This window comes from Bombina bombina, chromosome 3 (assembly GCF_027579735.1).
Source record: "Bombina bombina isolate aBomBom1 chromosome 3, aBomBom1.pri, whole genome shotgun sequence".
In the NCBI taxonomy this organism is placed as follows: domain Eukaryota; kingdom Metazoa; phylum Chordata; class Amphibia; order Anura; family Bombinatoridae; genus Bombina; species Bombina bombina.
The window spans coordinates 9,066,124-9,077,733 of NC_069501.1; the positions used below are offsets into that span (position 1 = coordinate 9,066,124).

An 11,610-nucleotide genomic window follows, 5' to 3' on the forward strand; every position below is an offset into this window, starting at 1 on the left:
ACCTTCAGTCACAATCATTCCCTTCGGTAGCCTTATGCATGGAAATTCTAGGTCTTATGACTGCTGCATCGGACGCGATCCCCTTTGCTCGTTTTCACATGCGACCTCTTCAGCTTTGTATGCTGAATCAATGGTGCAAGGATTACACAAAGATATCTCAATTAATATCTTTAAAACCGATTGTTCAACACTCTCTAACATGGTGGACAGATCACCATCGTTTAATTCAGGGGGCTTCTTTTGTGCTTCCGACCTGGACTGTAATTTCAACAGATGCAAGTCTCACAGGTTGGGGAGCTGTGTGGGGATCTCTGACGGCACAAGGAGTTTGGGAATCTCAGGAGGTGAGATTGCCGATCAATATTTTGGAACTCCGTGCAATTTTCAGAGCTCTTCAGTTTTGGCCTCTTCTGAAGAGGGAATCGTTCATTTGCTTTCAGACAGACAATGTCACAACTGTGGCATACATCAATCATCAAGGAGGGACTCACAGTCCTCTGGCTATGAAAGAAGTATCTCGAATTTTGGTTTGGGCGGAATCCAGCTCCTGTCTAATCTCTGCGGTTCATATCCCAGGTATAGACAATTGGGAAGCGGATTATCTCAGTCGCCAAACGTTGCATCCGGGCGAATGGTCTCTTCACCCAGAGGTATTTCTTCAGATTGTTCAAATGTGGGAACTTCCAGAAATAGATCTGATGGCGTCTCATCTAAACAAGAAACTTCCCAGGTATCTGTCCAGATCCCGGGATCCTCAGGCGGAGGCAGTGGATGCATTATCACTTCCTTGGAAGTATCATCCTGCCTATATCTTTCCGCCTCTAGTTCTTCTTCCAAGGGTAATCTCCAAGATTCTGAAGGAATGCTCGTTTGTTCTGCTGGTAGCTCCGGCATGGCCTCACAGGTTTTGGTATGCGGATCTTGTCCGGATGACCTCTTGCCAACCGTGGACTCTTCCGTTAAGACCAGACCTTCTGTCGCAAGGTCCTTTTTTCCATCAGGATCTAAAATCCTTAAATTTAAAGGTATGGAGATTGAACGCTTGATTCTTGGTCAAAGAGGTTTCTCTGACTCTGTGATTAATACTATGTTACAGGCTCGTAAATCTGTATCTAGAGAGATATATTATAGAGTCTGGAAGACTTATATTTCTTGGTGTCTTTCTCATCATTTTTCTTGGCATTCTTTTAGAATACCGAGAATTTTACAGTTTCTTCAGGATGGTTTAGATAAGGGTTTGTCCGCAAGTTCCTTGAAAGGACAAATCTCTGCTCTTTCTGTTCTTTTTCACAGAAAGATTGCTGTTCTTCCTGATATTCATTGTTTTGTACAAGCTTTGGTTCGTATAAAACCTGTCATTAAGTCAATTTCTCCTCCTTGGAGTTTGAATTTGGTTCTGGGAGCTCTTCAAGCTCCTCCGTTTGAACCTATGCATTCATTGGACATTAAATTACTTTCTTGGAAAGTTTTGTTCCTTTTGGCAATCTCTTCTGCCAGAAGAGTTTCTGAATTATCTGCTCTTTCTTGTGAGTCTCCTTTTCTGATTTTTCATCAGGATAAGGCGGTGTTGCGAACTTCTTTTGAATTTTTACCTAAAGTTGTGAATTTCAACAACATTAGTAGAGAAATTGTGGTTCCTTCATTATGTCCTAGTCCTAAGAATTCTAAGGAGAAATCGTTGCATTCTTTGGATGTTGTTAGAGCTTTGAAATATTATGTTGAAGCTACTAAGTCTTTCCGAAAGACTTCTAGTCTATTTGTTATCTTTTCCGGTTCTAGAAAAGGCCAGAAAGCTTCTGCCATTTCTTTGGCATCTTGGTTGAAATCGTTAATTCATCTTGCCTATGTTGAGTCGGGTAAAACTCCGCCTCAGAGGATTACAGCTCATTCTACTAGGTCAGTTTCTACTTCCTGGGCTTTTAGGAATGATGCTTCGGTTGATCAGATTTGCAAAGCAGCAACTTGGTCCTCTTTGCATACTTTTACTAAATTCTACCATTTTGATGTATTTTCTTCTTCTGAAGCAGTTTTTGGTAGAAAAGTACTTCAGGCAGCGGTTTCAGTTTGAATCTTCTGCTTCTGTTTTTCATTAAACTTTATTTTGGGTGTGGATTTTTTTCAGCAGGAATTGGCTGTCTTTATTTTATCCCTCCCTCTCTAGTGACTCTTGTGTGGAAAGATCCACATCTTGGGTAATCATTATCCCATACGTCACTAGCTCATGGACTCTTGCTAATTACATGAAAGAAAACATAATTTATGTAAGAACTTACCTGATAAATTCATTTCTTTCATATTAGCAAGAGTCCATGAGGCCCGCCCTTTTTTTGTGGTGGTTTTTGATTTTGTATAAAGCACAATTATTCCAATTCCTTATTTTTATATGCTTTCGCACTTTTTTATCACCCCACTTCTTGGCTATTCGTTAAACTGAATTGTGGGTGTGGTGAGGGGTGTATTTATAGGCATTTTGAGGTTTGGGAAACTTTGCCCCTCCTGGTAGGAATGTATATCCCATACGTCACTAGCTCATGGACTCTTGCTAATATGAAAGAAATGAATTTATCAGGTAAGTTCTTACATAAATTATGTTTTTCTCTTCAATGAAAATATATACCTCCAAGTTAAGGGAACAGCAATGGGCACAAGGTTCGCCCCTAGTTATGCCAATCTTTTTATGGGCTTCTTTGAAAACAATTTTATATATGATGGACAATGGGGGGCGAACCTTGTGCACTATTACAGATACATAGACGATCTCTTCATCATCTGGAAGGGAGAACACAAACTTTTAGAACTTTTCATAGAGGACATGAACAGTAATCCAATGGGCCTTAAATTTACACATGAATTCAGTAGTAATTTAATTCATTTCTTGGACATAGAGATAGAAATCATAAACAAGGAAATAAAGACAAGAACTTACTTCAAAAAAACAGACGCTAACAATTATATCCATAACGACAGCTGCCACTTAACCAAATGGAAAACTAATATACCCAAAGGTCAATATTTAAGAATTCGCAAAAACTGCTCAGACATCAATCAATTTTCAAAACAATCTGATATCCTAACACAAAGATTTAAAGAAAAATGTTATAATCCCCAAATTATACAAAAAGCCAAGAAAGAAGCTGAAGATAAAAACAGAGAGCTAATATTACCTGCAAAACCCAGAACAAAATATAATCAGAAAACAGAAGACCCTTTCTTCATACCATTCATCACACAATATAGTTCCCAACACCACAAAATAAAAAAGATTCTCAATAAACACTGGCACTACATTAAACAAGACCATATATTAGGACCCAGAATAAAAAATCACCCAGATATCATTTTCAAAAAAGCAAAAAATTTAAAAAACATCTTATCACCTTCGCGAATTTAAAAATAAAATTGCTAACAATCTATTAGACATTAATCTCAAAACAGAAAAAATAGAAGTTTTTTTTCCTTGTATCTCTTGCAAATCATGTAAACATAGCTCAAAAATCAAAACCATAAAATCAAACAATAATGACCGGTATATAAATATAAAAGAAATCATACGCTGCTCAGATAAAAATGTAGTTTACTGTATTCAATGTTCATGTGGCCTACAATATTTTGGCCAAACGAGTCGCATGTTAAAAGACAGAATAAAAGAACATCTCCATCATATAGAGCACAAAGCCACTAACACGAAATTATACAAACATTTTACAGAATTTCATAAAGGTAATACTAGCAACATGAGATATTGGGGAATCAAAAAAGTATTTCTCAGCCCTAGAGGGGGCAATATAGAACACTTTCTACTCAGAAAAGAAGCAGAATATATCTACGCATTTAAAACTTTGTATCCATATGGGCTAAATATGGAATTTGATCTAAACTTCTTAATTTAAAACAAACATATAGTTTAAAATAAACATATAATATATACAAAAAAACATATCTAAACAAATTTCTACCAGAATCACAAAGTTATTCACCCCACAATTATTGAGACTTCTACAGTCATAAACTCATTATTCAATATAGAAATCCATATAAATCAATACTCCTAAGATAAAATCATTGGAATTTCTTCCAATTCTGTCCTATTATTCACTTCTAATAATAAAATGTTTTTTGCTTACCAACACATCCATCCTTAACCCACTAACACAAAACAAAAAGTTCTTCAGAAAATCCTTCCATGATTGAAATTTTATGTAAAGATTTTTGTATACGTTTATTTTGCCCCCTTTTTTCACATCCATTAATCCGTAAGGACAAAAAAAATTCTAAGATAGGTTCACAACTATTCATACATTACACAACTATATATGAATTAATGCTTTCAAGATAAATTCAATTTTGAGAGAAAAAAATCTTTTTTTCCATCATTCCACCGTTATTAATAAGTTAATATTACGTAGTTTCAATATTATATCCCTAACCCACTATCTTATAACAAAAAGATTTTTTCCAAATAAAACCCTTCCATATTTAAAAATACATCCTCAAACAAAATTAATTTTATGATTTTTAAAAAATGTTTTTCACACACAAGTTTATTCTGCCCCCTTTTCACATATCCCAATCGGTAAGGGCACCTAAATTCCAAAAATGGTTCACACAAGATTCACCAAGTAAATCTTTATTTATTTACTTTCCAATACATTGAAAGGTAACCAATTATCATGTTCAAATATCCCTTTAAACCATCGTTTTGGTAAAGAGTATTACTAAAATTACTCTATATTATTATTCTTTACAACGTCTCCTAAATATATTGTGGATTATTTTTTACAACGTCTCTTAAATATATGTGTACATATATCTATATAAATACTATTCCGACAAAATTGTTTTGAAATCCTATTAAATAATTTAGTTATAACTTATTATGAAAACATAATATCTAGTAAAAACACCTTTATATATGACATAAGTCACTTCACAAAATTTCAGTGTTCACGCTTAACATGTATCACTTGTAAAAAATGTGAAATTAGCCCCTTAAATATAAGTAACAAAAAAACTCAGATTCATTTTTTCCGCATGAACTAATTACTATATTTGACCTTCGTTCTAAATACAAATTATATAGAATCAGTTTACGAATAGCAAATACAAAAAATGATTTTAATTCAACACTTTGATGATTAAGATATAACAGCTGTACTTTACGCCAGTTTGAATTTTAAAGCTATCTCATTGGCTAAGACTCAATCACCAGCATCCAATAGTATCAAACCTTTACCCTTTATAAATGCAATTAAGAGTGATTTTGGGCATCTTGATAAAGGCTACGGCGGAAACGCGTAGAGCTGCCCACACTCTCATTATACACTGTGTTTGGACTACACAGTTTACTAACCGGAGCCGGCACAGACTGTTTTTTAGAAAGCCACATCAAATTATTTACTTGCCGCCAACAATACAATCAGATATGTCAAGCCGGTAACGGCTCAAAGTCACAAGCAGTGTCTATGAACTGAGACACACAGATCATCCTACATCTGCCACAGCTTGCAGCTATAGACTGTAGCAACAGCCTTTCAATTACAAACCTTGCAACGGATGTCAGTTGCTAACAAAGCACACAGAGATCATTCCAACTTGGGAACCACAAGAAACCACAGACCTGCAAAAGAACGTATCCCATACTGAATGATAGCATTGGGACATCGTCACCTTAGGAAGGTTTTGCAGATAACACTCTATCACAGGATCCACAGCTATTATTAATAGCACATCTTTATAATTAGGTATTGCATATACCTCTCCGGATCACTCCTGCACTTTTAACCTGCTAAAGAAACGCTAAGAACGGATAATACCAACACTCAGGATCCACAGCTATTACTAATAGCATTCCATCATTCATCATCATTTGGTATTTTATATACCCCCTTGGATTATCAGCTCATTCTATAAGGCTGATCTCAAGGCAGACATAAATCTCTATCCTTTTTCAACGAAGTTTGCCACTTGCTAAAAGTAGTATTGAAAGACACTACATCCAAAGGTACATTTTAATCATTGTTTTTATTTAAAGATATCATCTATCTATTGGTGTTTAAAAATAAGACGGCTATTTAGTGACATTTTCTATTTTTGTCTTAATCCACTGCAGTGTGATATACTAGTTTTTTATGTATCAGACATTTTACAACAAAGTAATCTTTTACACAAAGATTATCTTCTTTTTTAATTATCGTATGAGCTCATATGAATCGATATTGTATCAAATCTTATACAACATTGTTTTAAATTTCGAAAATTTTGAATATTTACTTCTGCCATCTTTTGTTAGTTGCATCATTGTATTAAAAATGCACTTATTTAAATCTTATACTGTTTTAGTTGAAATTCTTATTAGTTTTAGAAGTTATACTATTATTTATTTTGCATATTGCACTGAGTAACATGTAATCACTAACACAACATAGAAATCAAACGCACCCCTTAGTATAGTTTTATATTAACGTAAGTATAAAAAATGTATCTACAAACACAAGTATTATATATTATACTCATTTATCTTTACCATTATTTCTTGACATATAATAGCTCCCCTCACCTGTTCTAATCACTCATTACACCGATAATTGTTTGGAGGAACTTTTATCATTCTGTAGGGTTTAGAGCTCTCTTGTAAATCACAAATTTCACATTTTAAGGTGCACTCACTCCACCCTGTTTTGTAATAGGAGGTAAAGGCCATGCCCTACCTCAGGATAAGTCTGTTAAGATGAGGGGTAAACAAAATTATTTTCGTTCCTTTCAAAATTTTAAAGGAGTACCCTCTGCTTCCTCTTCCTCCACAAAGCAGGAAGGGAATTTTGCTTAACCCAAGTCAGTCTGGAGACCCAACCAGGCTTGGAATAAAGGTAAACGTAGCAACAGCGGGCTTCTTGGATTAAAGACAGCATGAAGGGGCGGCCCCCGATCCGGACCGGATCTAGTAGGGGCAGACTTTCTTTCTTTGCTCAGGCTTGGGCAAGAGATGTTCAGGACCCCTGGGCATTGGAAATCGTGACCCACGGGTATCAACTGGAATTCAAGGATTTTCTCCCAAGAGGGAGATTTCATCTTTCACGATTGTCTGTAGACCAGATAAAAAGAGAGGCGTTCTTACGCTGTGTAAAAGACCTCTCTACCATGGGAGTAATTTGTCCAGTTCCAAAACTGGAACAGGGGCAGGGGTTTTACTCAAATCTTTTCGTGGTTCCCAAAAAAGAAGGAACTTTCAGACCCATCTTAGAGCTCAAGTGTCTAAACATGTTTCTCAGAGTCCCATCGTTCAAGATGGAGGCTATACGAACAATCTTACCAATGATTCAGGAGGTTCAATATATGACTAATGTGGACTTGAAGGATGCATACCTTCATATCCGTATTCACAAGGATCATCATCAGTTCCTAAGGTTTGCCTTCCTGGACAAACATTTTCAGTTTGTGGCTCTTCCCTTCAGGTTGGCCACAGCACCCAGGTTCTTCACAAAGGTTCTAGGGTCCCTTCTGGCGGTTCTCAGACCGCGGGGAAGTGGCGCCTTATCTGGACGATATTTTGATTCAGGCGTCAACTTATCATCTGACAAAATCTCACACGGACACAGTGTTGTCTTTCCTGAGAACTCACGGTTGGAAGGTGAACATAGAAAATAGTTCACTAGTTCCACGGACAAGGGTTCCTTTCTTGGGAACTCTGATAGACTCGGTAGACATGAAAATATTTCTGACGGAGGTCAGAAAATCAAAGATTCTAAATACTTCCCGAGCACTTCAGTCCATTCCTCGGCCATTAGTGGCTCAGTGTATGGAGGTCATTGGATTAATGGTAGCGGCAATGGACATCATTCTGTTTGCTCGCTTTCATCTCAGACCACTGCAGCTGTGCATGCTCGGACAGTGGAATGGGGACTATGCGAATTTATCTCCTCAGATAAATCTGGATCAAGAGACCAGAGACTCTCTTCTTTGGTGGTTGTCGCCGGATCATCTGTCCCAGGGGACGTGTTTCCGCAGACCCTCATGGATGATAGTGACAACGGATGCCAGTCTACTGGGCTGGGGTGCAGTCTGGAATTCCCTGAAGGTTCAGGGTGTTTGGACTCAGGTGGAGTCTCTACTCCCAATCAATATTCTGGAACTGAGAGCAATATTCAATGCGCTTAAGGCGTGGCCTCAGTTGGCTTCGGCCAAATTCATCAGATTCCAGTCGGACAATATCACGGCTGTGGCGTATATCAATCAGCAGGGGGGAACAAGGAGTTCCTTAGCGATGATAGAAGTATCAAAGATAATCCGATGGACGGAGGCCCACTCTTGCTATCTATCGGCAATCTACGTCCCAGGAGTAGAGAACTGGGAAGCGGATTTTCTAAGTCGTCAGACTTTTCATCCGGGGGAGTGGGAACTCCACCCGGAGGTGTTTGCCTCATTGATTCGCCAATGGGGCAGACCGGAATTAGATCTGATGGCATCTCGTCAGAATGCCAAGCTTCCACGTTACGGATCCAAGTCGAGGGATCCTCAGGCCGAACTGATGGATGCCTTGGCAGTGCCTTGGTCGTTCAGCCTAGCTTATGTGTTTCCACCGTTTCCTCTCCTTCCATGCGTGATTGCTCGGATCAAATAGGAGAGAGCTTCAGTAATCCTGTTAGCGCCTGCGTGGCCACTCAGGACTTGGTATGCGGATCTAGTGGACATGTCCTCTCTGCCTCCGTGGAAACTTCCTTTGAGACAGGACCTTCTCATTCAAGGTCCTTTCCAACATCCAAATCTAAATTCTCTGCAGCTGACTGCTTGAAGATTGAACGCTTGATTTTATCTAAGCGGGGATTCTCTGATTCGTTCATCAATACTTTGATACAGGCTCGTAAGCCTGTCACTAGAAAAATCTATCATAAGATATGGCGTAAATATCTTTATTGGTGTGAATCCAAGGGTTACTCATGGAGTAAAGTTAGGATTCCCAGGATTCTGTCTTTTCTCCAAGAAGGATTGGAGAAAGGGTTATCAGCAAGTTCCTTAAAGGGACAGATTTCTGCTTTGTCAATTTTGCTTCACAAACGTTTGGCAGATGTGCCGGATGTTCAGTCTTTTTGTCAGGCTCTATCCAGAATTAATCCTGTATTTAGACCAATTACTCCTCCCTGGAGTTTGAATTTAGTTCTTAGAGTTCTTCAAGGGGTTCCGTTTGAACCCATGCATTCCATAGATATTCTGCTCGAAGAGTTTCTAAGCTTTCAGCGTTACAATGTGATTCGCCTTATCTCATATTTCATTCTGATGAGGTGGTGTTACGTACCAAACCTGGATTTCTTCCTAAGGTTGTTTCAATTAAGAATATTAATCAGGAAATTGTTGTTCCTTCCTTGTGTCCTAATCCTTCTTCTAAGAAGGAGCGTCTGTTACATAACCTGGACGTGGTTCGTGCCTTGAAGTTTTACTTACAGGCAACCAAGGATTTCCGTCAATCATCTTCACTATTCATTGTTTATTCTGGAAAGCGTAGGGGTCAGAAAGCTACGGCTACCTCTTTCTTTTTGGCTGAGGATTATCATCCGCCTGGCATATGAGACTGCTGAACAGCAGCCTCCTGAAAGAATTATGGCTCATTCTACTAGGGCTGTGGCTTCCACATGGGCTTTTAAAAACTATGCTTCTGTTGAACAGATTTGTAAGGCTGCGACTTGGTCGCCCCTTCATACTTTTTCTAAATTTTACAAATTTGATACTTTTGCTTCTTCTGAGGCTGTTTGTGGGAGAAAGGTTCTTCAAGCAGTGGTGCCTTCCGTTTAGGTCTCTGTCTTGTCCCTCCCTTTCATCCGTGTCCTGTAGCTTTGGTATTGTATCCCACAAGTAAGGATGAAATCCGTGGACTCGTCGTATCTTGTAGAAAAAAAGGAAATTTATGCTTACCTGATAAATTGATTTCTTCTACGATACGACGAGTCCACGGCCCTCCCTGTCATTTTAAGACCGATTATATTTTATTTTTACGACTTCAGTCACCTCTGCACCTTTAGCTTTTCCTTTCTCTTCCTAAACCTTCGGTTGAATGACTGAGGGTGGAGGGAAGGGAGGAGCTATATATACAGCTCTGCTGTGGTGCTCTTTGCCACTTCCTGTTAGCAGGAGGATAATATCCCACAAGTAAGGATGAAATCCGTGGACTCGTCATATCGTAAAAGAAATCAATTTATCAGGTAAGCATAAATTTCCTTTTTATGATGCTTATGTGATATCTCTTGCAGTGGTGGATAGCGGCAGTAACTGGGCGGTGTGCGGGCGAAGTTCTGGCACGGTTATTATGCCAGTGTCTCGAGGGGCATGTCATATGGTCAGGATGGAGGTGATGCCACTCTTTGCTGGGTATCTTCCTTACCCTGAAGTGCGACTCTTCAAATACTTGCCTCACCACTCCCAACAACTCGGTGCAGGTGAGTATGGCCCTGTGACACACGGGCTCATTTGGGGCATTCAGCTGAAACAGAGGGTAAACCCACTTATGTTGTGTGTCACATGTGTTTGTTCCACTCACATTGATTCTCCTATGTCCCACAGATAGCTGGATAGAGAACGACTCTGTTTCTGTGGAGGATCCATGTGAAGCTCCCAGCGGACAAGTTCGCAGCATCAATGCCCCTCCAGGGCCCACAAATTCATCCTCGGAGCAGAAGGGACTCCCACTGCCGAGGCTTCAGCCTTTCCATACTGGGCAGGTCAACAATGACAGCGCAGGGCGACAGATTCTTGTGCTTCCCAGCACAGATGACCATGTGCTTGAGGTGAACGTAACATGACCCTACGCCCCACAAGGGGTGAGAGAAACATGTATGGTATATGAACTGCTAGGGGTGGGACTTGGACATAGAGGGAATGTGCTGCTTCAGGGCACACCTCTGCAGAGCTTGTGGACTCAGCATTTTTCTGTGGTTGCTGACAAGTCGGGTGGTGCAATATTCTGCACAGCAGAAAACATAGAAACATTATCAGCAGACCTCTCTCGGAGTGTGGGGGTGAATCTGAGACATTCTGCAAGGTTCAGCCGTTGTCTGGAAATCTCAGGATGAAACATGCAAATGCCAGAGCTATCTCATGTGTTACTGGAATATTCACATGCGATCTGCAGCCCTCGGACCACAAACGCGTAGTCAAGTGAGCAGAAGCTCCAACAGCTGAATAAAATCCACACTTGCTAGCCTGGAAAATCAGTGACATTGTGCAGAACCATGAGACTGGGAGAGCAGCACACAGGGGGATAAAGAGTGCCAGAAAGCAGTGTGTGGGGAGAGTACAGAGTAATAGGAGAGAGTGCTGTGTAGAGAGTGTGGAGTAATAGGAGAGAGTGCTGTGTAGAGAGTGTGGAGTAATAGGAGAGAGTGCTGTGTACAGAGTGAGGAGTAATAGGAGAGAGTGCGGAGTAATAGGAGAGAGTGCTGTGTAGAGAGTGCTGTGTAGAGAGTGCGGAGTAATAGGAGAGAGTGCTGCGTAGAGAGTGCGGAGTAATAAGAGAGAGTGCTGTGTAGAGAGTGCTCTGTAGAGAGTGCGGAGTAATAGAGTGTGCAGTAATAGGAGAGTGTGCGGAGTAATGGGAGAGCATAATGTTTGTAGTGAGAGTGAAAG

General features: G+C 39.6%; 1 protein-coding gene across 1 annotated transcript in view; it reads left to right on the forward strand.

The window, feature by feature from the left end:
* Positions 1-11,195, forward strand: part of TRAPPC10 (trafficking protein particle complex subunit 10) — an 837,250-nt gene extending 826,055 nt beyond the window's left edge. Inside the window, exons 18-19 of the mRNA XM_053705118.1 lie at positions 10,239-10,424; positions 10,549-11,195. Of these exons, the coding sequence (XP_053561093.1) occupies positions 10,239-10,424; positions 10,549-10,787 (425 nt within the window). The 3' untranslated portion in view covers positions 10,788-11,195. The remainder of the gene's footprint in view (positions 1-10,238; positions 10,425-10,548) is intronic.
* The last annotated feature ends 415 nt before the right edge of the window (positions 11,196-11,610 follow it).